Raw genomic sequence first — 27,972 nt, 5'->3', positions numbered from 1 at the left:
CTGGTTTCTTCTGTAAACACCACCACTCCCTTCAAAGTAGACACAGGAACGTACAGCAAGCCCAGAACAGTCAACTCCAAGAGCCATCCACCCCAATATGAACGGTCCCAAAGTCAGGGGAATTAATCTCAGAGACAGTTTGAGAACTCCCAAAGATTCCTAGCTCATGCCTCAATTCTCCAAGTGAAAACTAGGACAAGGGAAAAAAAACAATCCAACTTTATCCCCATGCTGGAGATGATAAAATTCCACAGACTCCAATGAATTACACTACTGCATGTGGTCAAGAAAAGAAAACACCATTCACAGCACTCAGTCCGGTGGTGTTGATGTCAACTAAAGTGAACTATCAAAAGTGTCAGCAAAAGGAGACTGCTGGTCCCCCAAAAACACATCCAGCACTGCTTTTAGCAGAAGCCCTGGTTAGCATTGCTTTGCCATGTGCATCTCTGCCTGGAGCATGAAACATAAAAGGCAAGTGAGGCGAGTAGATGTTCTCACAGAGATGGAAGACAGCAAGAAATTTACTGAACAGCTGCTAATAACATCTTTAGGAGCTTTTGAAAATACCTGACACAGACTTTAAGACCTTTTCCCAACAGCTAAACGATGCTTTAAAGACATGAAGTTGTGATAATAAGTGTTAAGTGTAAGTTTACTTTGTTCGCACCTATAATTATTTTAGAAAATAATAATTCTGTTTCTGGAAATTGAAATAAACGTTTCTCTCTCATAGGTCACTTCATGGCTTTAAGAACAACCTTTTCTTCCTCAACAGGTCAGCAGAAACATACCCTGTAAAAAGCAGGCAGTACACAGCACACCAGATCACACCTGAGAGCATCCACCTCTCACTAGGAGCAAACATTTAAGAATCTGGACAAGTTCTTTTCAGACACTGTTAATGTATGAGACCCTAGTCCTTGTAAAGGACAACGCTGCCATTTCAACAGCTGAAACGGCTATTGCTGAACTTAGAGCTGTTGCTACAACCTATGAAACCCTGGATGTTGCTCAGATGTAGCGCAGAATAATTCAAAGCGATAAAATACGAAGATAAAAATAAGATGCCTGGAAAGGACTTGTGCCAACACAGCCAGCCATGTGCATGGATGAGCCACATCTTGTATGATGTTTGGCTACTTGTTGATTGATACGTGGTCCCCCAAAGAGCAGACATTTCATACGAGACCCTTTGTGTATGTCATCAGTTGACCCAGTTGGTAATTGCCAATACTCTCCCATTTTTTCTTGTGGGGACACTACCAAGTTCACTGCCAACCAATGAGTCAACCACACGTGGCTGGAACTAAGACCAAGCAAAGAATATGGTGAACATGCTGATACAAGGCTCAGCAATGCCCATTTTCGGCCCACGCAGTCACAGTCGACACATCCCGTACTCCATCTCAGTGACACGCTTGGTCATGCTCAGTGTGCATGGGTACAGGAACTTTGTGTCAGTTCCAATAAATCAAGTCCGCAATGGAGCATGGACTACTTCACACAACAGCTTGTCTCCACTTGAAACGTCTTGCAAGCAACCTTGAGTTATTTCAAGTCGAAGAGACTCACATGGACATCTCTTTCTGATGACGACACACTGCTCTAATGTATGTGGCCAAATACCCTTGAAGCAGTTTGCATTGTTCACCCGGCAACCCAAGCCTCCACAGGGGCACACGTGGCACCCTTGGCAGCATGTCCCTGTCTTTTTCTAGGATTGCAACAGGTGCCTGCTTCCAAACTGCTGTCAGCAGCTCTGCCCACTTCTCTCTTCTGCTCCTCTGTACTCCCACTGCTCGTGTCAGACCTTAATAAGTGCCCATCCGCAGTAGTGGGTATTTCCTCACCTTCTGGATCTCCCAGCCTGCCTTTCCATCTCTCAGATACATGCTCCACCTCACTCTCAGCCACCCGAGCACAACTAGATATTGCTTCTGTAATGCCAGGAGACCAGCAAAAGGCTATCTATGTTAGTCAGGAAAGCAGAGGGCAAGCTCAGATCTCTGGAGTAACGATAAAGCCCTTAGTGTCCATGGAGACTGGAACAAGAAAGCCACCTTTGTTAGAGAAAACAATTCCAATTTCCTAAAATAAATGGGGGGGGAGGGGGGTGGAAACAAACCCACAAACCAAACCAAGTACACACACTCCCTCCTGGCCATTAGATCAGTCTGCACTAACATGGGCCAACCTCAGCAGCACTCCAGTGGAAGCACCTTCTGCTTACAGACTCGGAAGCAAAGACGGGTTTATCCCTAGCACAGTCGGACCCAGTGGTTCAAAACGACGAATCCCTGGCGCGTTGCTGCTGGTTTTAGTGGCTTTAACGCCATTTCAGTACAAGAGCCATGATATTTGCTCATAACATGCTCTGCGTCCTACTACGTCAAGAGAATGACGTAGCAACTGTGTTCATAAAGCACCTTCACTTCAACACATTCAGGTAAATCTGAAGCACTAACAAAAGAAGTTCCTGTAAAACCCCACAAGACAATCGTACGTGGCAGTCTGACCTCCTCTGAAGACACGGGCAGGAAAAACTGTCCTACTGAAGACAACACAGGAGGTCTCTAGCAGACCTGGAAACAGACCTCTGGTTTCTTAATTTGGAGTGTTTGTGGTATTGGTTAACATTCAGACTTCTTTAAACTTATCAAAAATAAAATGAAACAAAAAAAAAACACTACAAAGCAAACAAACAAAAACCCACCACCACCAAAAACCCACCACCACCACATCCTGTGTAGCTGTGGCCCTGACTTCGCTATCTAGGTTATCAATTTAAATTGAATTGGATCTTGGGTGACACCTCAAAAAGAGAAAATCCATATTCAGATTTCATTAAAGGAAAACCATTTTATTTATAGAAAGATCACTTTGTAGAGCCAACAGAAACACACAGCTGCAGAGTTAAAAGCCTTTCCCAGACATAAGGGAAGGCTAAATACTGAATAGAGGACTAATTTTTGTTCTGTGTTTTGATGCTTATCATAAAATTGTTTTACTGCCACAGGTATTTCTTGATAGCGTTTTACATTACAGATCAACTCATGTAAAACTGGGATTTGTTAATAGCGGGTGGCCTCTCCTTTGCTTTTATAGAGGGAAAATTTTATTCTCCTTTACAAATGCTGGTGATTTTGATCAAAGTCATCACGGGACACTTGCCTCAAAGGGTGAAAGGACAGAAGCATTAAATCAATTCCCTAGGCAACCTCCCAAGCTGAGCCAGTATTGTTAAAATAATGAGTTGTGCACCACTTGATCCAAAACCACCAGCTGATCCCCATTTTTATAGACAATAGGTAGTATAAAACCAGAAAGCGTCTGCAGCCAGTCAGATCACTTTTCACAAATCATGCATCTTCAACTGATAAAACATAACATTTTTTCTCTAACAGCCTGCTGGCATTTTTTAAACCTAGAAAAAGCATCCTTCAGAGCTGTGTGTTTGGTTTTTGGTTTTGTTTGTTTTTTGTTTTTTTTTTTTAAAGTAGCATTCTGAAATTTATTACAGGGAGTTAATGTTTAACAAAACAGGAAGATTTTTAACAGTGTGCATGCACCGTGCTGTCTCTCACCTCTCAAAAAGTCCAAGTTTTCTTTCCATATACTAGGTTTTCTTTAATTTAGGTGTCCTGTTGTAGGGTTGAATCCTGTCTGTCTTCTCAATAACGTCACGTGCAGGTATTCTTTCACATTTCAGAACAACAGACACCCAAAGCTCTCTTTTGTTTCCTATAAGTTTTGTAACTTACGGACCAGAAGACCAAAGGACAAGTAAATCAGGAGAGCCCACTGAAAACAGGCAAACACTGTGCTTTATAACTCAGGAGTTAAAGCACACTTCAAACAAAGAGCCTATGACTAGTTCATCAGATAAGGCTTATATCTTTCTCCCCGGAATTTAATAACACTTCTTCTAAAAGCACTTTTCGGTCAGCTAGAGTTGAAGTTCCCAGAATTATACAGTTGCTTAATGACAACAAAACAATGCACAGAGTATAATCCCCAGCTCATTGTACTTTCTTTTTTTTTTCTTGAAAAACGGTTTGTGAAGCAGATTATCAGCCTTCAAACGAGGTATTTTTAGGAAGGAGGAGTCAATCCAACAAGAGGCTTGACTCTTCTCAACTCCCATCTATTTCAGCGTGTTCCAGGGTCGAGATCAGGCATCTCTAAGCATGGTACCCTGCAACACCCTCTGGGTGATGCCCTCCACTCCTCGCAGCGGGGTCGGGATTTTGCATTAAGCCTCATTTAACACAGCCTGGCCTAAATTTAAGGCAGACTAAGCAGCTGCAGCTTTCTCTGGTTTTAGCTCCCCACCAAACCAGGTGCTGCCACTGTTCTGACACAACCTTAGGGCAGAACTTCCCACGCCACACGCCAAAAGTGGGCTTTACCCCCAAGAGAGGGGGCAAAGAGCCCCAAAAAAGACTGGAAATTTATTCGGCACGATTCATTATTTAACCAGCAGAACAAATACGGTCAACTCAACCGCTGGAGCAGCGCCTTGTGCCTCCGGCCGGCACCAAATACACCTCGGAGAACCGAGGAGAAGCGCTCGGTGCCAGCACGGGGTACGGTGGTACCGGGGAACCCCCCGACGCTCCCGAGGATGCCCCGAGCCGGCCCCCCGCGTCTCCGCAGCTCCGGGAAAGGTCGCGGTTTCTTTACAAAGCGAGTATAGCAGCGTCCCCTGCGCTACACAGTGCCCCACCGACCAGAACAACGTTTTACCCAGGGAAAAAAAAAAAGTTACACCTTGTAAACTCTCATCTTAACTTTCGGCTGCAAACACCGGGGAAAACGCAGCATTAACGCCCAAAACGAGAGCGCGGCGCGGGTTCCCCGAGGGACGGGCACTCCGCGCCCGCCCGGGGACAGGTCTCCCTCCACCCGCCGCCGTCCGCCCCCGGCCCCGCCGCAGGGAGCCCCCGCGGAGACCGCCCCGCAGCCGCCACCCGCCCGCGCCCCGGGGGCTCGGGGGGCCCCGGCAGGGCAGCGCCCCGACCCGCCCGCACTCACCGCGGGACGCCGAATCCAACCCGTCCCTCACCGCCGCAACCTGCTCTCCCGTTCAAACGCACGGCGCTGCCGCCCGGCCCGCCCCGCCCCGGCCCGGCCCGCCCTCCGACGCGGAGCGCACGGGAAACCCGGACCGGCGGCCTGCCCGGAGCGGAGCGCGCTCCCGCCCGCCAGCGGAGCGGCGGCGGCGGCTCATGCCGGGGATCCAGCCCCGGTGTTGCGGCGGCCCCGCGCCCGCTCCCATTCAACCTGCTCCATTGTGTGTCCGCTCGGAGCCGGCGGGGCGCCGCGCTGCCCCTCAGCGCCGCTCCCGCCCTCAGCGCTGCCCCTCGCGGCGGCCGCGGGGGCCCCTTCCCTGACCGCCCCAGCAGACGGCGGGACTCACGGAGCTCCCAGACCCGACCCGGAGCGGGGAAGGGGTCCGGGCTGAGGCGAGCCGCGTCCCGGCGGGGACTGAAGGCGCGAAGCGGCCCCTCAGGTTCACCTTCGCCCCGCCGGCGGCGGGTGCCATGGAGACGCGCGGGACGGCGGCAACGGCAGCACCTGCCGCGGGGCGGGGCGGCCCCGTTCCGCCTCACAGCCCCCGGGGAGGGGCCGCCCCCTCCGCGAGCCGCGGAGCGCGGGGAGGGACCGAGCGCGCCGGGATCCCCCGCGGGAGAGAAGGGAAATCGGCGGCTTTGACTGACTTTTTTTTTTTTTTTCCCGTTAAAAATCTACGATGAACTTCCAGGGCTGTTCGCTTGCGTTGGCTCGCGGAACCGGACTGCGGGGAAGCGGTAACCGGTACCGGCACAGCTCAGGTTTCCCGCACAAAAGGTGTTCCAACGAAAGCCCCGGCGTGAGGGAACGCGCCTCTCCGCTGGAGGAGGTTAAGTCTAAAACTTTGCTTTTGAAATGGAAACTTTCCATATCTGATAGTCCCGGGGGTGACTGAGGAGCGTTTTGTGGGGAACCAGCAGGTGTGGGCTCTGACAGACCGGGAAGAGCGGGGGAATGAGAACCTCATGAAGAACCTTCATTGAGAACCTCATGAAGAACCTTCATTGAGAACCTCATGAAGTTCAGCAAGGCCAAGTGCAAGGTCCTGCACGTGGGTCGGGGCAATCCCAAGCACAAGGACAGGCTGGGAGGGGAATGGATTGAGAGCAGCCCTGAGGAGAAGGACTGGGAGTGCTGGTGGGGGAGAAGCTCAACATCAACACAAACCGGCACCGTGCGCTGGCAGCCCAGAAAGCCAACCGTGTCCTGGGCTGCATCCAGAGCAGCGTGGGCAGCAGGGCGAGGGAGGGGATTCTGCCCCTCTGCTCTGCTCTCCTGAGACCCCACCTGGAATACTGTGTTCAGCTCTGGGGTCCCCAACACAAGAAGGACATGGAGCTGTCGGAGCAGCTCCAGAGGAGGCCACAAAGATGATCTGAGGGCTGGAGCACCTCTGCTATGGAGACAGGCTGAGAGAATTGGGGCTGTTCAGCCTGGAGAAGAGAAGGCTCTTACAGCAGCTTTCCAGCACTTAAAGGGGCTACAGGAAAGCTGGAGAGGGGCTTTGGACAAGGGCATGTAGTGACAGGACAAGGGGAAATGGCTTTAAACTGAAAGAGGGCAGATTTAGATGGGATATAAGAAAGAAATTCTTCCCTCTGAGGGTGGTGAGGCACTGGACCAGGTTGCCGTGGCTGCGGTCAGTCCTGCCCCCAGGCCAGGCAGGGCAATCCCCCGGGGCAGCGGGGACAGGATGGAAGCAGCTCTCGGGAGGGCTCCGAGGAGGGCTGGCGATGTTTATGACAACCATATGCCGTACGTGCCACACAGGCAATAAAAAGCCTGTGCAGCGCTGGAGGTATTTTTCTTAGTAGGCCATTTGGAGGCGTCTCCGTTCACTCCCTACAATCTTTTTAAGATGTTGTATTGCTCACAGCGTGCTCGGAGCTGCAGGGGTGAAGGCACAAGAGCTAAACAGCCTGATTCTTGTTCTTTTTCCTAATCACACAGGAACTGCATCCTCTGCTTGGAAATGCTCTTGCATGTGCTGCAGCTGTGGCTGAAGGAGTGGGATAGTGCTCCTCAGAGACAGTTTGGGGTGTTTTTATCAGATGGAGAAAAGTGCTTTTTCTCCCCCTGACCCCCCAGTCAGTTCCTCCATGCCGTTCTGCCGAGCTATTTGTTTCTATTCCTGTTACCAGTTTTTCAATGGACAGGCCTCCCACAGAGGCAAGATCTGCAACCTCTCAAGCCTTGCACAGATGGAAAGCACAGCTTTGAACTGGGTTGTGCTTTTTTGAGGGGGAGGGGGTGGTGGTGGTTTTTTTAAGGCAGATAAGCCCTGCATGATAAGGAAAACAACATTAACAAACAATTACAGGAGAGAAATCTGTTGTGGCTGCAACCTGAAATGCCGCAGCACTCAGTTGCTCTCTGTGAGACTAGAGTTGTCCCTTACAGCACTGAGCCCTTACACTCATCTGCTTCCCTGGGTTTGTATTCTGACCAAGAACGATAGTAACAGCACATCACTAAACTCCTTATCATGTGCAACAAGCATAAAAAGAGATCAGAGACCTCAATTCAAAGATTTTAGATATCCTTCTCCATAATTCCTTCTGAAGTTATTTGTTAGACTGCCTCGTGGGCAAATACAGGGAAGGAAACTTCAAAAATTTAGTTCAAACTAAAAGAAGGCTAATTAAGTGATAAAACAGCTGTATGGCCATCTTTTAAAAATCCTTCACAAGCCACAGCCTAATGGAAAGGATACAACAATTTGCTGTAATTTAGAAAAATCTCCAGGGCTTTTCTGAACTTCATCGAGGGTAAAAAGGGGTAAGAGGCAAGACTGTGAGGGGAAAAAACTTGGTTCATGCTCACCCACACCTCACCTCTGCTTGCTAGAAACGTAGCATGTGGTTTCCTGAGACTTTTCTCTCAGCTTTACAGTGGATTTTTGTGATAAATCCTCCTATGACTCATTTACAAAACGGAAGTGCAAAGTACGGGTGGAATTATATTTAATTATTACAGAAAAAAACACATCATAAACGTACAATTATGCCCAGTTTGGAAAAGCTCTGTCTGCTTACCAGGTGTAGGAACAGGAACAGCTATTATCACTCGTGGGTAGTGGATTGTCGCTGAGACTGAGTAGTTTGTAGTTTGGGGTTAAAAGTCAGCTTTGAGTTTTGCTTTGGAGGATGCTACGGCTGATCCCAAGGCCCTGACCATCTGTATGACTTTGATGCCCAAGTACCACAGCATTGCTTGGCCCAGCCCTTCACTGTGTAATGCATAAAACCAGATGCCTCACTTTATTTCTTTTTTTTTTAAACAGGCACAGATACCTGGTTTCCAGCTCCTGTTGAGGTCTACCTCTGCCCATAGAGCTGCTTCCCCTCTCCCCCACACTGGTTTCCAACACTGAGATCTGCGCTGCAGGTACTTCATAGCTAGTAGCTGCTCATTGTGCTTTGCAAAAACCAGCCTCACCCCTGAGAGGACCCAGGAATAAAAGTAGTAAAGAAGAACTGACATCTATTCTCACTCGAGGAAAAGCTGCTTTTATTTTTTTTAGAATCTCAGGATTCACAATTTTGCACTGATATCAGCAGGGAAAGTGATGACATAGCAACTCATTGTCAGACAAGCAATGCTCAGCTATTAAGATTTTTTTGTACCATACTCTTCTCCCTAGCATTTGATTGACAAAGAATTGACAAAGAGAAAGAAAGAAAATCTGTAAAACACTTCACTTTAAATAAATATTGGGACTGTGGAAGGTTAAATAAAGGTCAAGTGCTTGGTATATAAAACATGTAACAATGAACATAAAAAATTCAATCTTTATTCTGAGAATATTTACAAAATAGAACATAATACACTCATATACTTAATATGTTTCAAAAATAAAGAATGAGATTTTAAGTTCTTAGCGCAGTATGGTCCACCTTTTCACATTTCATGTTAAAGTTTTATTTTAATCTGATTTTAGATATTTGTAGAACCACCAGAAAAACCAGCATAGGTTTTTTTCCTCTTCAAGTGAATATTGTCTTCTAAAAATGTGGATTACTTATTAATTTATATTCTTTGATATACCACGTGATTTTTTTTTCCTGAGCAACTTTAGCTGTTACGACCTCATCAGCTTTTTAAGATCAGCCATAACAAATTCCCTTTTGTATCAGTAACAAGGCAACCCATTATTCAAGATGAAAGATTTTTAAAACACAAATTATACATAAAAGTAGTTAAGAATAGAATTCAAACAAAATGCTCTTGTGTAAACATGTCTCACGAGCTCGAGAAGGTTCTGAAGTGGAGTTTTCTAACCAATGTGGGCTACGTAGTAAGGCCACGTAACAGAGAAGCATTTAAGGCCATACCTTGTGAACTAACACTCTGCACGTCTTCAGAACTGGACTGTCAACCACTTTCACTAGTTAATTACTACAGCTGAATAGGTATTCAGCAGGTGCAAAACTGGAGAACTCATTCAGGACGTTATTGTGGCAAAGTTCAGCTTCAGAACATTTTAATTTATGGGCTGCATGCTGCTACTGAAGTTCAATCCCAAATGGGTTGTAACACGGCACTGGGAAACTTCAGGGGTTCTCTGTTCACGGCAGGGACCCTCGAAATTACAGCAGTGTTTTTTATCATAAACTCCTGTTTTACATAAAGCACATAACTTTGGTAACTGGCATTCCTCTGAGCACCTCGCCCTTTTTACCTTTCAACAGAGCTTCTTAACCAGCTCGCAAACTGTTTCAATGTCTGTACAAATTTGCTGTTGCTCATACGATCTCTAATTCTTTCAGAGTAGCTTTCCTCTTTCCATATTCCTTTATTTTTCCTCAAGGCCTTTAACTCTGCTCGAAGCAGCCTTTTGTGAAGTTTCCAGTACAGGCGGGAGTCATGACGTAGTCCTTCAATACGTGCTGCTCTGCCAAGCCCTTGCCTCAAGATCTCTTCATTTAAGCACACGCTGAGAAACCGACCCTGTAATAAGGCACAATAAATATGATATTAGCTTCACCTTTAAATCAGGGCTTTGGTTTTTGTGTGTGTGTGAACTCTCTCTGAGATACAAGCTTTACTTCTGGCTAAATCTACTCTCTGGCAGAAAGAGTTAAATGTTAAGAGGAATCCAGCTGACTGTTAAAAACTAAAACCAGTGCAAGACATTTGTGAGAGAACATCTGATGGACTAAACATCAGGGTAGTCAGAGCTACATGATGTAGCCTACCTCTGTCTGACAGAGAGTCCACTCGTGTCATGAATCAATCTGCAAAAATACTGGTCTTGGAATCAGACTTACAAAGACAACACTTAAAATTCATATCGAGATAGATAAATCATAAATAAGTACATTCCTTAAATGTACTGAGATAAACTGAATTGCGTAACCGCAGTCAAACTCAGAACTGCAGTCAAAATTCAATTTTTGTCACCGTCTTTACCTTATTGATTAAAACAAGGCACTCGAGTGCCAAGTCCTCCCTTCCCAGAAGCTGGAACCATATCATCTGTTTGGGTTTTAACTCTTGCTGTAACCAGGCCACGCCGCTTGGAGCCAGCTCCACTCCAGCAAGCCTCACCAGCAGGAAACCTTTTGATTGCCCTGATTATAGATAGAAATTTGTTACTGAACACAGCGAAGGAAATTTCATGCTTTGCACAGACCCTTAGCTGTTGTTAATGAATTTATTCCCATGGATTAAAAAAAAAAAAAAAAAAGAAAAATAATCCCTTTTAGTTCCCCAAAGCACTATTTATTTGCAAATAAGAATTTGGTCTCATCTCTCCTTCAGTTAAAAGAACAATTCAAGATTGGGTAAGTGGTTTAAACTAGTTTGGTTTACTTTGCATACAAATAGAACTGCTTTCCTTATCAGTCACTATTATTTTATCTGCAGGGGCAGAAACAACAGGCAAGAAGCATCAGCCCTGCAGGTATATGCCGAGGGAGCTTGTGACTCACTGGAACAGGTTGCCCAGAGAAGCTGTGGCTGCCCCATCCCTGGCAGTGTTCAAGGCCAGGCTGGATGGGGCTTTGGGCAACCTGGTGTAGTGGAGGGTGTCCCTGCCCACGGCAGGGGGGTTGGAACTGGATGATCTTTGAGGTCCCTTCCAACCCAAACCATTCCATGATTGTATGATTCTATGACTTGATGGACAAGTTCTGCGAAGTTACGGAAACACTGGCCATAAGGACAGGTCCATATATATGGTATATATGTGTAGCTGCCAGATCTTCATCCGGCAATACGAGCGGAATCCCAACAGAGCCGTTTTGCCAGGACTGAGATGAGCTGTGCAAGCAAACGCACTGCCTGCGTGCTCACTTTTGCTGCCCGAAAAAGATCGCGATTAATTAAAACGATGCTGATTAATACAAAGATTGTACTGGAGAGCTCTTTTCACGGGTCTCCTCACAGTTTTATTCCCCCGTTTCCCACCTGTGAAGTAGGGAAACACCAAAAGGCAGAGCCAGAACCGTAACTCAGCCCCTCCTCTCAAGCTCACCCCTACCTGTGGAGACACATAAATGACGACGGCGTTTCCTTCCTACCCTTGTTCTTCATGTTTTACTTACATTTCCTCTGTATCGCTGCAATGAAGGGAATGCTGATGGGAATGTGTTCCACTTCCAGGCCTTTCTCAGTTACATGATGTAATTTTCCCCGTAATTTCACATTCTTTTCTACAAACTCCACAGGTATATCCAAAGCATTTGTAAACTTTGTTGTCTATTGATGGAAAGAAGAGCAAGACAAAGGTTTTTTTTAAAAAATGTAGAGCAGTTACAATCACATTAAATCCAACTTCTTAAAATAGTTTGGCAAATTACAGATCTATTATTAGACAAGGGCCAGTGTATATATATATATATATTTTTAACAGTAATGAGCTTCAGAAGCCATGATGTGCCAGCCTTTCCAGACACTTAGGGATGTTCCCTGTTTCACAGCACTTGCAGCATCAGGGGCGGGCATGAAAGCAAGAGAAAGAAGAGAAACTGACATTCTTCGAGCAGTGCATATTGAATTTCACTTGATTCACCATGAAAAGAGTGGTTTAGAAGTGGCCTGAATGGTGCTAGAATAGGGGCGAAAGGAAGCCAAGACATGTTTGAAGACACCCGAAGAAAAAACCACACCGAAAACAAAGGCGGAGCAGGGAGGACAGAAACAACACGGACTTTGATAACGGAATCAAAGAGGAGAGGGACAAAGGCAGGTGTGCACCTCTGAAAAGATCACAAGAAGATTAAATTTGATACCATAGCCCTCGGTTAACAGGGCAGAGGGGGATTCAAAGGGACAGTTACCTGATCACCCAGGAAAACCAAGCTCAGCAGCAGCAAAGACTGGTTCAGGGGTGGGGGAGAAGGACAGGCACCAGGGGTGGCATAACTCCCGCGACCTAGGACACTAACACCTGGAGGTCCCACTGGAAGCAGCCTTTTGTAGCACACTCACCTACTTCTACACAACTGTGGAAAGTTCCAACCTGCTTATGTACACCTGCTGTGACATGCCGGCTCTTGGGGGAAATAAAAACCCCCAAAACACCATGACTAAACCCAAAGATCTTTCTGCTGTGCGTTATTTATTCTGTAAACCTTCCCATTGGTGGTCCGTGAGGGCTCCACTAGGAATACAGAAATTCAGGACCTTCTGGGCAGAAAGCCTGAAGGTTTTTATGAACAGAAGTTGTTCAAGTCTCATCTCGTTTGCACTGGAAGCTCCAACAGCCTCGTTAACACATTCACAACCCCTTGGTTTAAAAAAAAAACTCAAACAAAAGCAAAGAACAAACAAACAAAACAGAAAGAAAAATAATTTTGGCAACATCTGTAGTTCAGGCTTTCTGCTAAGATTTAAAAAGTAAATACACAAACGTTTTCTCATTGCAAACTGCATTTGGAATTGGGCAGAGGGAAGGTGGACCTGTTCACTGGACCAGGTTGCCCAGAGAAGCTGTGGCTGCCCCATCCCTGGAAATGTTCCACGCCAGGCTGGATGGGGCTTTGGGCAACCTGGTGTAGTGGAGGGTGTCCCTGCCCATGGCAGGGGGGTTGGAACTGGATGATCTTTGAGGTCCCTTCCAACCCAAACCATTCCATGATTCTGTGATTCTAAGATGAGAGTAACGATTCTAGTTTTAACAGCTGGAAGAACACTGGAGAACGGGTCGCTCCCTACCCACAGGCTTTGCCTGGGGCTGGTGGTGGAGCAAGAGCACCTGCCCTGAACTGACCATTTCAGGAACTGGTGGAGGATTTAGGGCTATGTTTCAAAATACTCAAAACCCAGTTCTGTTCGTGGACGTACGGAGACAAGCTGTGAGGAAACCACCTCGATCTCAGCTTTACTGGGACCAGAGGTAGGGCACGGCTGGCACTGTGCGGCAGATGAAGTGTGTTTGACAGGACGAGAGGGAATGGCCTCAAGTTATGCCAGGGGAAATTTAGGTCAGATATCAGGAAACATTTCTTTCCAGAGAGGGTTGTGAAGTATTGGAACAGGCTGCCCAGGGAGGTGGTGGAGTCCCCATCCCTGGAGGTGTTTAAAAACCGTGTGGATTTGGCGTTGAGCAACATGGTTTAGGGCCCCTGACAGCGCAGGGTGAATGGCTGGACTCGATGATCTTGAAGGTCTCTTCCAACCAGACGATTCTATGACTCCACCTTTAGGAAGGACTGCGGGAAGCTGCCGCCGAGGTGCGGAACAAGCTTGGAAGCTGGAAAACAACAGAGTGCCTCGGTTCTGGCCGTGGAGATGCCACTCGAGCGGGGACACGCGTGAAACCGGCATCCCCCCGCGGGCCGGGCCGCGCTGCACCTCCCGCCGCCCCGGGCCCCCACCGACCCCGCCGCGGCGCCGGGGGGAGCCCCGCGCAGCCCCCGGCCCTGCCCGCCCGGCCGCACTCACCATGCGGACGCTCCGGGCCAGCACCAGCGCCCCGGCCACCGCCATCCCGGCGCTCAGGCTCTGCGGGCAGAGGAGAGCGGAGCTCAGCCGCGCCGCGCCGCGCAGCCCCCGGCCCCGCGCCCGCTCCCCGCCGCCCCCGTTACCCGCAGGAGCCCGAGGTGCGCGTCCGCCCACTCGGACAGCCGGGCCAGGGCCTCGGCCGCGCCGCTCCGCCGCTCCGCCATGGCCGCCCGCCGCTTCCCCGCCCGGCCCGCAGCGCCGCCCGCCGGCCTGGAGCGCACCGGGGCGGGGGGGGAGCCGGGACGAGGGGAAGCCAGAAAAAAAACCAAACCTTTGCAACATTCCTGTGTTCATCGTTGTTTATTCTTCTCCCTTAGCTCAAAGCTAACAAATATTCGTAATTCTTTACCAAAAAGCTCAAGGCAACGGTTCTCCTCCGCTGATCAAATGCCCGTCTGTGCAATGCACCCATATGGTCTGTAAACAAATGCATGCATTATACAGAAATAGTCTTGACAGCCATCTAAAACTGGATTTCTGTTCACAAAACTCTTCCATTTCAACCCATTCTAGGTTTCTGCATGAACAGGTGGTACATGAGACGATATCGACAACAGTCACAACTCGGGATTTCAGGAAAAGCACAGGTTCAGCTGGGAATTTACAACTCAAGGCAGCAAAACCCATACATGAATCAAAACCTTTGTCTAAAGCTCAAACTAAAACAATTCTTAAATTACTGGCTATGAGGTAAGCTGGACAAGTAAATATTACCCCTGTATTTTTTTTTTCACAGAAAGCAGTATAGTTGATAGTTTTGCTTTATTTAGTAAGTATGAACATTTTAAGATTAAGTAATAAATATAGAAATAGTGCAAAATCTTGTTTTCAGCAAAACCATAACTTGGAGCCAAGCAACAATTTGGAAGCACGCTGCTGCCTTTGCTGCGGTTTGTGTGCCAGGTGAAATGCTAAATAAATAGCATCATCTCGTTGGGGGGGTCAGGAGAGTCAGACGATATTGCTGCCTGCAAAAACTCAGCCGCTCCGTGCCTCGCTGCGGGGAGATGCTCTGCTGTCCCCTGGCCGACTCCACGGTGCTTTCTCAGCAACAGAACTCCCCTCTCCCCCTGGTTTATCAGATCAAAAATCATCTGAACGCTGTCTCTTATCAACCAGTCCAAACCAGTGTTTATCATCACGTGAAACTACGCTGAGAACCCCCAGAAAACAATGAAACAAAACAGCTTTACGGAACACAGAGCTGCTGGCAGTCGGATCCTTCAGTGTCCGTCACAAAGATGAAACATGGAGTTGGTATCCGAAGGGAAGAGCAGTCAGTTGTTGTCATGGATAGCGCACCAGCGTTGGCACGACCAACACGGTGGGTCCTTGGCTGTTCCCTCTGGCGCCGCAGGAGCACCATCCCATCTTACACAGCTTGGCAGACCTGGAAGTTTACCTTACACACGCTACTTCTGGGCGCTGGAATCACGGAATTGCATTTTGGAGCACCGGTATTTGCCTCCTAAGGAAGTCTTGGGAAACAACAACTGGCACTCAGGAGTGCAGGTGATGACGACTTTCCTACACGATCAGTCCCTGTAAGGACACAGTCAAGGAGAGCTGTTCTCCACCTCTCCTCCCCGTACCCTGCTGCACCGACCCCTCGCTCCACTCTCTTCCCTGGGACCTGTCTCACTTCACAATGATCCTGCTCGGGAACTTAAACCAGGACAAACCCTTTACCTACAAAAAAAATCCAATTTCTAACACTTCTCTTTTGCTCGAGATAGCACATCTGACCTCCCCGGCCCGCCCAGGCCACACAGCCCCTGCAGTGCCTGCATCTGTTCCCCTTCTCCAGTTCCCATTTTAATAACAGACTCACTCCTAAGGAAGAGGTTGGGTTGCTTCTTTCTTCTTGTCTTTTTAAAAAGTTGGTTTTGGTGTTTTGTGGGGTTTTTTTTTGTTAAAGATGTTTAAGTCTACAATAATTCTAATCTTCCACAAAAATAAATTATGTCACTTTAGAGTTGGAAGAAAAAATAGTAGCAAGACCAAAAGTTTACTGGTTCTTATCAGCAACCTGCTCACTAGCTGGTCTAGCAGTAATATTCCTGACTTGTGTTACAAAATAGCAACATATATTAATAAAGCTACTCCATCAGTTGTTTCTCCAGTCTGAAAGAGAAGACAGTTACTTAATTTAGGTCACATTTCATATCTATTACTACTGAATTGGAATTTATGTTTAATTTCAATGTTGTCAAGATCTTGTAATGTTTCCCTGGCACCTTCAGAAATAGCAAAACAAAACTGCAAAGTAAAAGCCAACTCTAAACCAGCTAATTTTCCATATTCTGCACTTGTGAATTTCTTCTTCGGAGATGATCTAGCCAGGACCAAAAGATGCATCCACCTTCAACTACAAATCTCTGGATATATTCCTATATCCTTTTTGTGCTCATGCAAAGGTGAAACCGGAAGACTTTCAGTTTGTGCAGTAAAAACAACTCGATTTTATTTAGCTTGACTGATTTTGCTGTATTTGAAACGCCTAGTGAGAAGGTGCCATCGCTGGACCGCAGGGTTTGGCTTTCCACTACGGCTGCCAAGGGTGCCACCTGGAGAAAGGAGAGGGGAAGAGACAGAGGAGCAGGCTCCCGCGCCCAAGGAAGCGCTTGGTCACACTGTCCTCTTCTGGACACCTTACCCCTTGTGTCGTGGAGACACTTTGTACACACCCATGTCCCCTCCAGGCAGTCAAAAGTTAGTACTGGTTGACTTTTTTCCTGAAAAATACAGTAACAAGACCCAAACCCCCTCCGGAGCTTGGAGCACCAAGCTGAGGATGCAATACTTCCAACACTGGCAAGGCAAGAAACAGAATAGAAAAGAAAATCAAGTACCTTTCAAAGGTATTTTTAATAATTTTCTCTTTTAATAACGATGTACCATATACATCCAACAAGGTCCGGGTGCCCTCTCTCTCGGCGTACAGTGCGCTCGCTGTACATCACTAAGGCACTCAGGAGGGAAATCATTTTTGATAAATGCAACGGGAATGTTTCCACCACACAGCATCAGTGATGTATTTCTGTAGCAGCTCCACCGCAGGATTTAGCTTGTTTGATTTACCTGACAGCAAGTCATACACCAGCTCACTGGGAATTTGGCAAGTTTGTCATCACCAAATAAATGGCTTTCAAAGGCACTCTTCATCTTTCCTCACCCCTTGCTGGAACACTCACTTTTTTTTTTTTTTCCACTGCTCTTGAATTTGAATGTTCAGATTTTAGCGACAGAGGAACCAATGCTATCAATTCATTCCCTAAAAAAAGCCAGCTGCCTTCTGAAGGCCTGCGTGCCCTCTCCTGGTGAAGCCTGTCTCCGGTGTGCCAGCTGCTACGCTATCCAGTTTGCATCGTCGGGACTCAAGGCTTAGGGTGTTGTGCGTTACTCTTAAGTCCCACCTCACAGCAATTTTTCATCAGGAAAGTACCTTGAATGTAAATCAAAATGCTTTGAAACAGCAGAAATAAATTAAACAAATGTAATTTGTTTATAAAAATATTTTCTTATAAATCTTTAAAGCTTATAAAAGCCAGAAAATACATTTAAAAGAATCTCTGAAACGTCTCATCCTTTGAGGTGTGGTTGCAGTTCAGAAAGTGAGAAGAAACAAAGCCCACAGACATTTTACACTTCTCTCCCCACCAGGAATCCCGTAGCACAACACGCTTAACCTGCAGGTCAAAACGCCTCTGACATCCTGCCGCAGGTCCTCTCCCCGCGTCAGACCGCTTCTCTTTGAAAATGAATGCTTGGAACTTAGCTGGGAATGCTGCTGTGGAGATGGATGTGGCACAGTTAGCTTTTCCACAGTTACTGTGTGGAAGTTCAGACACTGGTTAGACCAGCACCCGTGACCCTGAAGCCAGAGCTCGGGGATATGTGTGGGTTTTTAACAATTACTTCCTGAACTTCCATTTTCCTATCGGGGGGGGGGCAAGCGGTATCACATACAAACATACCATCGCCTCAGCCACCCGTTTGTTCAGTGACATGGCATTTAAAAATACCTAGATTCCTGCTTATTGATTATGGGACATGTCTTTGTAATAAAACTAAAATGACCTTGCTAGTCCATCCAACATTTAAACTGCATCAATTGGTCCTCTTGCACTTCCACGAAGACTGTCCTTCGTCCTGCAGCTTTTTAAATTTTGGCCCAAGTAGGAACCACCATCCAAATCCCAGAATGACACAGATGATGGATTCCACATAGTAACCATCCAAGGTAGTAACACAGGAACCCCCAGCTTTTGCGCAGAGCTGAAACAGAGAAGCAGAAGTTGATGCGTTAAGAATCCTCTGACTTGAGGTTCCACCAGCATTTTCATTATTCAGAGATGTGCCAAGATCAGATTAGGAATAAGAAGGGAGTGGTGGTGGAACATTACCAACTGGGAGGATGAGAAAAAAGATCAGAGGACTGGGGTGAGGGAGGAAGGACTTAAGTTCAGCAGAGGCCCAGGGAACCTAACTAGTGGCAAGCCAATGAAAGACAGGCTGAAAAGGCACATGCTGCAGAAGCAGCTTCCCCTCTGCAACTAGTAAAAACTGCAATTCCAGTTCAAACAAGTCATGTTTGACTCCTAGAACACTGTATTTAGAGAACCTCCACAGCCCAGAGAGTCCTGGCATCCAAAAGTGAAATAAATCTCAGTCCTGAGTACAGGAAAAAAAAAAAACCCAAGCCAACCCCCCTGAACAGTTCCACCCTTCCAAACAGTCACATTAAACCTCCTCATTTGCTCACGAGGAGGTGAATCTGAAACCTTGCTTTCCAGGCAGTTCTGCATCCTGTTGTTTGATACGTGTACAGCAGCACAGTGTGTTCTTTGTTCTCTTTCCACGGGGCTCCCCAGAACTGGGAAGGCAGCCAGTCACCCCGCTCAGTCTCATGTGGAAAGTGAAGATCAGAGAGGGAGAGCAAAGTAACATCATGGGAGAAAGTATTCAGATAGGAAGCCTCCAGAAAGACAGAGGGAACAAAAACCTGCCACAAAACTGAAGGGACCTAGGGGACAGACAGCTGCCAAGAACAGAGCACCTAATTACACAACTCTGAAATTAGTAAAGTTTACTCAAAAACGTAACTACAGCCTCCTTACACCGCAGAGAACGTGGCACCAACCTAGTGCTTCTACCACCACTTTTCATCCCGGCCCAGAAAGAAATGGACAACTACTCTGTGACTGCAAATCTTTGGTAAGATGTTGGCTATTAAGAGCGTGCAGATAAAAACAGAATTTTATCAGACAGGAACACTAGCTCAGTCAGCGGGAATTTCTCAGCATAAGTTATGCACTACAAAAGGTTTTCAAAGGCGAAAGAATACCAAGAGAAGCGATTTCATCAAGAAATAATTGAACAGAGACCTTTGCAGCCTCCAAAACTTACTTCTGCAGCAAGTGTAGTTCCACAGGTCTGTTCCTGGGCCCCTACACACTCCTTCACCGTGAGCGGGTCCACGAGCCAGAGCGCGACGGTGGAAGGCCAGTTCCCTCCCAGGTTTGACACGGTGTTCAGGAGCGTCATGTAGGTTCCTCCGATCAGCGGGTCGCTGACTTTGGCGTTGAAAGCCATTATTGCAACGTACATGCTGTACAGCGTGATCTAGAGAAGAGGACAGTAAGCTCTCCCCAGTTACAGACAATGGCAACTAAAAACCCCTAACATAAAAACTGTTCTGACAGATGACTTGAAGTTAGCAACATTGACTGAAAAATGTTCCCAGCAGCTTAAAACGGCACAAGAGAGGAATTATTTCTGCTGTGTCTCTCTACTAATACCAAGAAGGAGCCTTGCCACTTGCCTCAAGTCATGCTGAAACGGATCCAGCCTCCCAGGCACTGGAATGATTTGGGTTATCAAACTGAAGTTTTGATAAAATAGCAGACAAAAATAACACTTTGGGCTTTAAAAATCAACTCTCGAGGCATTGCATAGGTTTTCGTCCTGATCCACAGCCCGGTTTGTATCAGGCATTTGTTTCCCAGGCCTTTGGGTCAGATCCAGATTATGACATTCCCCCAAAATCAATAAAGTATTTTTCCTACAACCAGGATCACGTAACTTTATGGATCTGCATAATAAGCACAATCATCATCATCCTTATGAAACTCAGTCAGAACGCTGGGATTTCTCCAACTCCACCATGCTTTTGAGCTTCTGGGTTTGGGGGGAAAAAAAACATCTGGGAAACAAAAGCAGATGTGGTCAACTAAAAGTAACTCCACAGATGTCCAATGGAGCACATGGAAGAGGGAGAAATAATACTGGCAAGAGTATCAAAAGTAAATATAGGCATAGAGCACACGGGTCAGACTCGGAGGAATTCTGGTGTAACTAAGGACAAAATCTGGTAACAGGACTTACAGTCCTCTGGCAGACTGATGTGAAACACCCTCCTGTCCCCCTCCCCTTCCCACATGCAGCACGTTACCTGATGTAAAGCATAACTCAACAATACTACGGCATAGTAGTAGACAGGAAACCCTCCTTCTTGTTTTACTTTAGGAGTCCACCATACCAAAAAACAAAACTCCAGACCAAGCAGTAATCTGGAAGAATAAGAAAGATAATTTGTAATTCGAGTAATTCTTCCCATGTGTTTCCTTGATACGAAGCAACTATGGAACATTTATCCATACAGAATACATTAAAATAGCTTGTATCTAGATAGTTACAACTACTTCTAGCTCAGATCCAATTAGATACTAAATATTTGACAAGCACTGAAATTGTAAACATTTTATACCTAAACAATTCTGTCCTTCATATAAACACAATTCTCTGCCAGATCTCCTATACTAGCTTTCTCCCCTGCCCCTTCTCACTGAAATTTATTTTTGTAGAAAGCAACGCACAAGATAACCAACCAAACTCAGAATTCGGCCAGAGAAACATCTACTACTTGTTTTTTGGTGGGGTTTTTTTGTTTGTTTGTTTTTTGTGGTTTTTTTTTCTTTTTTTTTTATGAAAACACACCTAGTTGCATAAGAACATGTTAAAGAAACGGCTACCTGTTACAGACAGGTTAGATGATTTACTGAGTAAAAGCATTAGGTAATTTGCTGTATTCCCTGGTTTAGAATTCCATAAGCAAACTCCTATGAATAGAGCAGGAGGGTGCTGCTCTAATGCTGCTGTTCGTGCATCTTAAACACCTCATGGTCTGCTCTCCTACGTGTGGTACCACAGGAATCATCTTCAAGGCACAAGACAGAGTTCAACTTACTACGAGAATTCTGACATACTTGTTATCTGGAAGTTAGAGAGCTCCACAAGAAATCCTATACTTGATCTGATCATGCAAATTATTCCGCTTCTACAAAACCAGCCCTGTTGGTTTTTACCTGAAAGGCATAGCTTTGTAGAACGTGTTCAGTGGCTGGGGGCCTGCTGTGTATTTGCTGATGATCAGAGGCAGTATGATCTGCAAAGGAACCATCGGAACCGCCAGCAGAGCCAAGTGTTCTTTTGGGACTCCCTCTTCCACCAGTTTGAGTCCTGTTACAGCATCTGCTGCTGAAAAGCCAACCTGCAATGTAAGGTAGACAAAATGAACCGAGGAAAGCAGTGAGAGTTTGGCTCACTATTAAGTAAACCCAGAAATGTGATGAAGTACAAGTGGCTGCTGTCTCCAAGTAAGTTCTGAGACATGTTCCACACTCTTTTTGTCACCAGTGCCAAACTACACCAGGAACACTAAACGCAGCAATGACGTTCGTGCCCATGCCTTCATGGCTGTTGGTATCCACAGTGGCCAACAAGAAGCCATGGAAACCTGGTTTGTACAGAGCTGCAGATTCTGTGACTAGTATTTAGGTTAAAAGAAACATTTTCTGTCCTAACTGCAGACTACACCAACAGCCTAACTGTTTAAAAACGTTTAAAACCAAATTAATACTAGCTCAAGCAAACGTCTTCTGTTGTACAGCCGTACTTAGCACAACGATATAAGGAATTTTCTTTCAAATTTCACGTGGAAATTTGGAACTCTGATGACAGCCACTAGCAAAACTAAGAAATAAGTTGCACCGTAGGGACTCAGCAACCTTTCACACGCTCGGATCATTAGCATCTAACAAATCATGCATGTATTTGCTTACTTTTGCTGTGAGAATCAAGAGACAGAAAGTAAGAACTGCTGGCATCTTGATTATTGAGAACAGTAGCCTGTAGGTATCAGTGATGCCTTTTGTTTCTTCCTTCGTTGGTGTTAGTTCGTTTTCCTTTTTAAAAAGGGCAACCAGCGTAGTGGTGATTAAAAAGACACCTCCCCAGAAAAACAGGAAATCTGGAGAGAAAAAGAAAAAACCAAAAATCTTTCCAGCAGCCACTATCAGCACTCCATTAACAATTCACTGAGCATCTGAAACACAGTTACTTTGCAACCACATAAGCCAACAACCTAATAATCCAAAAATTGAATAAAACTATTTATTACTCAATGACCCTCCTAAAACCAAGCAACTAAAGCAAACCAGAAGCACGTAGCTACACACAGTAATGGACACAGCTCTTCCCTGCCCCTCGCTCTCTAAGCACACGTTCTCCTGAGATCCCAGACAGAATCACAGAATCACAGACTGGTTTGGGTTGGAAGGGACCTCAAAGATCATCCAGTTCCAACCCCCCTGCCATGGGCAGGGACACCCTCCACTACACCAGGTTGCCCAAAGCCCCATCCAACCTGGCCTTGAACACTGCCAGGGATGGGGCAGCCACAACTTCTCTGGGCAACCTGGGCCAGTGCCTCACCACCCTCAGAGTGAAGAATTTCTTCCTTATATCCAACCGAAATCTCCCCTGTTTCAGTGTAAAGCCATTGCCCCTTGTCCTATCACTACACACCCTTGGAAAAAGTCCCTTTCCAGCTTTCCTGTAGGCTTCCCTGGAGCTCGGTGTGTTATTGCCACAACCAGCATGCTGGAGCAGAAACAGGAATAAAACCCAAAGTGTTGAAGGATTACACATACAACCACTAAAAGCTGATCAAGGAGGAAAAAGCACATTTTATAATTACAAGATGGGGAAAAAACTTCAGAAGAACAAGTCATTCACAACTCTCCAGCTGATTTACTTCGTGGTCATGTAACTATTCCATGCCTCAATTCTATACTCTCTATAGAATATCTACCTACTATCATACGGAAACAAAGATTTACACTTACATGGCTGTAAAGACGCCTTACAGCGTAAAGAGTCACTCAAATATGTCTGCTTCCAGTGGATATTATACTTACTAACTTTTAAGTGCTCTATTTTAAGCAGATATAATATTTGCCAAATTGTGGATTTGAAGGCAGTAGTAGGAAAAACACACCGATATTTTATGGCAAGTTCTTTTTGAGTCAGTGAATGGATTAATCTAAAATAATCCTATCCTCTACTGCTACGAAAGAGGCAAGAAAGAACTCAGAAACATGCAGAGGGTACAACAGAAATAGCCTTTTATCTTCCTGGTCACGAGCAACTCCAAAAGCCTCATGGTAACTTGGAAGTAAGCAGCGAGGGCTGGTGAAAGGGCAAGGACAGTGCAAAGGTTGAGGCAGTTATAAGCTACTTTTTATGCACAGGAAGAAAACAAGCACGATAACGATGGAAGAAATCATGGAAAGACTACTTTAGCTGTACCCTAGCACTCTCACTGTGAAAGAAAAAAAAGGCATTTCAAACCATTTTCTGCTCCTTCCACATCAGTTACGCTTCCCTTTGCTAAAGTAAAAGGATCTCACAACCAACGCTGTCAGATTGCTCTCTTCTCTGTTGAAAAAGGCACCCTGAACATATATTTTTAAGTAAAAGATGAGTTTTCAGAGAGTCATGCTAATCACAGCTGCTGTCTACAAAAGACATACAGGAGCGGTACTCTAATAGTAGCACTTATTGTTATCCAAGAGGATGGGAACAGGAACAGCTTTGAGCATCACCGCGTGGATACTCTCCGTCAGGTCAGCCCTGTCAGCTGCAACGCAGCAACGGCTGGATTAGTGGGAAAAAAAGCCATCTACAACAGTCCAGCTCAAATAAAAGTCTTGGATTTTCACAGCTGTAGGCAGCTCACACGGAAATAACGTACGCTTCCTTTCACACATGGTGAAGCACTAACGAGCTACGAGCAAAAGAACTTCACAATTATAGTTCACACAAGGAATTTCCAGCACAAATTTTCTGGTGCCACCCCTGCTGTCTGCCCCATCCCCATTTTGTCTCTGCCTCTACAGTACTGCCAGCAAAGTATCTGTCCTGCCAGGGCAAAGCAAACTTTTGAACCAGGCCAGGGACAGATCAGGCTGGAAAATGACCGTCACTGAGGTGTGCGTGGGGGGACAGCGTTTCGTCACAACAGCTTTAAGAAACTGTACTGCTACACAGCTCCTCCCGGGAAAAAGGGAACTCCGCAGGCACTGGTCCAGGTAAATTTGGGCTGCTTTGGAGGAACCTTCTCCTGCACTCGTGCTTCACCCCTCTTCACGCGGGAACAGGCGTTCATGCAACTGCATGGCAAACTGGATGTGAAACAACAAACCCAGCCCCTGAGCTTCCCCCTATCCCTCCTTTAAAAAGCAAACAAACAAACAAAAAAAAGCAAAAAAAACCCAACAGTCACTGGAGCAGCAAAGTGCTAAACTCACACGCGTGTCAGCACAAACAACACATTTCTCCTTTTCTTCTCTAGAACTTCAGCCCAAAACAACATAACACAGCGTCTGCCCTGATGAATGGTTTTACATTTGTTCACATCATTTCCCGCAGTTAACGAGAACAACTGATGCTGCTGCTGCTCCTCAACGACGTAAGCTGACTTGGGATCACGAAGCATTGACTTGTTCTTTCCCCAAGCATCGGCACTCAGCCTACGGCAAAAGCGTTCCGAGACCTGAACTGGCAGAAAACTCTTCACCTTTTCAGATTATAAAGTTTTTTCCTGCTTCGACCGCCTGAACCAGCTCATCACAAGCCTTGTGGCAACCACTGCTGGGACCAGAGAGCTGGTTTACAGGACTGCCACTCCACAGCTGCTTCAGAAGAACCGTGGGCACAGCAAACCGCGGCGTGCACTCATACAAACGAGGGAACAGAAATCTCTTGCAGCCAGTTTTACCACCCAAAAAACCATATCCTGCAACTCTAGTGTCAGAGTTATTGGCTTTTCTTGCTCCACCCAGTTTAGTACCCCCAGGACAAGTTAAACAGGTTGTGTTGGTGGGTTTTTTTGTTTTGGGATAATTTTTTTCCAAAGACAGCGCTCTTGTAACAGTAACAAATCCATTTATACACACGGTACTGTGGAAAAAAACCCAAACCAACAAAAAACCCGGACAGCGGAGGCGAGTATAGACAAACCAAGCTCTCTTCACTACACTAGTGATTTGCAAGTTGCATCAGCAGTAAGAGACGTCAGCCTGCTGCTGCAGCTGCAGCAAGAGGGAAGACACACCAGCACTGATCAACTGCAGGGTGAAGGAAAACAAAGGAAAGCAATAAATCAGCAGGGTTACTTCGAGGGCTACTCTGTGCTTGTTGACATACAGACCAGACACAGGGTTATGGAAAGGGAGGAAAGAGGAAGGCTAGTTAGGAACTGCGATAGCTGCATAGACAAAGTAAGTACAGCAGCCTTGGAAAGAGATATCCTGATTTATCAGTAAGACAGGTACCGGGCAGAAAGTGAAAACTACCCTTCAAACAATTCAATCAGTTTTGCCATACTTCTTCTCTCACATGATACAGCCAGAGCAATCGATGTAAGAGGGAAAAGTAGGGCAAAGTATCTAAAACCACGAGAATTTACTCTTCATTGCGAGCCACGGTCACTTTGAGCCTGCAGCCAGAAGTGGTGCCAGTTTTTCCTGTCCTCCCATAAGCCGAGCTGGCTAAACTCAACCTCGCAACCAAAACGTGTGCGTTTTATTCATCTTCTGGGTAATAAGCCTAAAACCAACCACCACATATAACCTTTCTGAAAAAAACAATCAAACAACCCAAAACCTACTGAACAGAAGACATCCCAACACTCACAGCTAGTTCTGGTTAGATTACCAGGCTCTATTTAATTCATTAAATAGAACACAAAATTCCCCTTAATTTACTAAAATAAAGCCCTTCTTCAGAAATTGGCCATATGGTCAACCCTGAACACTTGTTTCTACTTCCGTGAACAATACCATCTTGGAAGAATCAGTCTGGGTTTTTTTAATTTCCCCTTTCCTTCCTCCCAGAAGGAGATGTTCTTAAAAGGCCTTCTTAAAAAGAGGCAAAGCTTTTGGTTTGTTTGGGTTTTTTCAAACAATAATCTATCCCATGGTCATTAAACCAGGGGGAAGGAAAAATTATCTCCAAAGTGCTGAGGTCAGCCAAGATAATGACAAGGCAGGTTTCCCACACTCTCAAGCCCAGAGAAGCCTGGAAGTCCAGCGCATGAACTGGGGACTCTGCCGGCCTCCTAGCAGGCTGCACTTTCTCCCAGGCAGGAGACAAACCAAACCTGCCCAGCTCACAGCGCCAAACCGCCACTCGCTCTGAACGGAGCATCGGTCCAGGCTCAGTGGAGAAGCATCCCCATCCCAGCATCTCCGGCGGTACCCAGGCAGTACCTGCGAGGGTGACGATCCCTTGGGGCTGGGGCTGGAAGCGCAGGTACTTGTTGCAGAAGGAGGCCGACTCGAGGGCCAGGAAGAGGACATTGCCCAGGAAGTAGCCGGCCGTCTGCCCCACGGAGTTGCAGGTGGAGGCGTAGCCCACGTTCTCCCTGGACAACATGGTCAGGGCCCAGCCGTCCACCGCGATGTCCTGCGTCGCCGCCAGGAACTCGAAGAGGAAGAAAGTAGCCGTGAGGGCCACCACGTCGGGGCCGCGGCCCTGCCCGTCGCCCAGCAGCGCGTCCACCTGGGTGGACATGTAGATCATGAAGAGCCCCAGCACGTACTGCGTGGGCACCAGCCAGGACTTGCGGCGGCCGAAGCCCCGCAGGTAGACGGCGTCCACCAAGGGGGCCCAGAGCAGCTTGAGGCTGAAGGGCCAGAAGACGAGGCTGAAGAAGGCCTGCTCGGTGTAGCTGGCGCTCTTGCTCTGCAGGATGAGGGGCACGCTGCCCGCCAGCCCCAGCGGGATGCCCTGCAGCACGTACAGCACCAGCAGCAGCAGGATGCTGCCCAGCTCCGCCCGGCACCCCCGCGAGCTCGGCCCCGCTGCCGGCGGCGGCAGCAGCAGCAGCGCCTCGGCCTCACCGCCCCGCAGCCCGTCCTCGCAGCGCGCCAGCGCGGGCGGCGCCTCGCTCCGCACGTCCAGGCAGTGCTGCTGGCTGCCGGCCCGGCGCTGCCGGCCGCCCTCCTTGGCCGCGATAGCGGGCGACATGGCTGCGGGGGCGGCGGGGCCGTGCGGGGGCCCCGCGGGCCGAGGCGGGAGCGGACGCTGCCTCCCGCCGCTGAGGGAACCGCCGCCGCGCCGGCCCGGTCACCGCCAACCGCCCCGCGCCGCCCCGCCCCTTGCCGGAACTACGGGCGCTCGCGGCAGGCGTGGGCGCGCCTCATTGGTGCGCCGCACGCTACGTCACGGATGCCCCGCCCCGTGCGGCTCCGCCCCGCCCCGCCCCGCCGGGGAGGCGGCGCCGCGACCGGCCGCGGGCCCGAGTCAGGCCGGTCCCGGCGGCGGCCGGGCGGTGCGGGGACGACGGAGGCGCTGCCTCTCGGGGAGGGGAGGGCTCCGCCGCCGCCCCGGTCCGGCTCTGCCGGGAACGCGGCCCCCCCGGGGGCTTTTAGAGCTTCCGCAGCGAGCGGGCACCGGCCACCGGCCGTAAGCACCAGTGTGAAATATCGGTAAACGGGAGGTGAACAATAACCATTCCGTTCTGGGCTTTTTTTTCTCTTTAGCTCTCTCGTTCAAACAGAATTAAAAACCAGTAAGAACCACAGCCAGCCAATGTGATTC

At 47.5% G+C, this 27,972-nt stretch overlaps 2 protein-coding genes across 4 annotated transcripts; both read right to left on the bottom strand.

The window, feature by feature from the left end:
* Positions 1-9,742: 9,742 nt before the first annotated feature.
* MISO1 (mitochondrial inner membrane subdomain organizer 1) lies at positions 9,743-14,189 on the bottom strand. The gene is made up of 5 exons (XM_086618543.1): positions 14,109-14,189; positions 13,966-14,025; positions 11,625-11,778; positions 10,489-10,649; positions 9,743-10,026 (listed from the first exon to the last, which is right to left on the bottom strand). Exons 1-5 carry the CDS (start codon positions 14,187-14,189, stop codon positions 9,754-9,756), a joined length of 729 nt encoding a protein of 242 aa, XP_086474669.1. The 3' UTR covers positions 9,743-9,753.
* A 2,267-nt stretch (positions 14,190-16,456) lies between these two features.
* SLC33A1 (solute carrier family 33 member 1) lies at positions 16,457-27,399 on the bottom strand. Of its 3 annotated transcripts, XM_086618175.1 has the most exons (7): positions 26,640-27,399; positions 22,149-22,336; positions 21,393-21,577; positions 20,480-20,597; positions 19,435-19,650; positions 18,106-18,303; positions 16,457-17,815 (listed from the first exon to the last, which is right to left on the bottom strand). In XM_086618175.1, the coding sequence occupies exons 1-6, from the start codon at positions 27,397-27,399 to the stop codon at positions 18,136-18,138; spliced, it is 1,635 nt and encodes a 544-aa protein (XP_086474301.1). In that variant the 3' UTR covers positions 16,457-17,815; positions 18,106-18,135. The 3 variants fall into 3 exon arrangements, with proteins under 3 accessions (XP_086474301.1, XP_009991350.2, XP_086474302.1); XM_009993048.2 differs by having other exon boundaries at positions 16,457-18,303; XM_086618176.1 differs by lacking the exons at positions 20,480-20,597; positions 22,149-22,336 and having other exon boundaries at positions 16,457-18,303.
* Positions 27,400-27,972: the final 573 nt, after the last annotated feature.

The sequence above is a fragment of the Tauraco erythrolophus genome, chromosome 11 (genome assembly GCF_009769465.1).
Source record: "Tauraco erythrolophus isolate bTauEry1 chromosome 11, bTauEry1.pri, whole genome shotgun sequence".
NCBI classification, from domain to species: domain Eukaryota; kingdom Metazoa; phylum Chordata; class Aves; order Musophagiformes; family Musophagidae; genus Tauraco; species Tauraco erythrolophus.
Note: the sequence above shows the minus strand (reverse complement) of the source record. Positions and strands in the feature narration are given on the sequence as shown.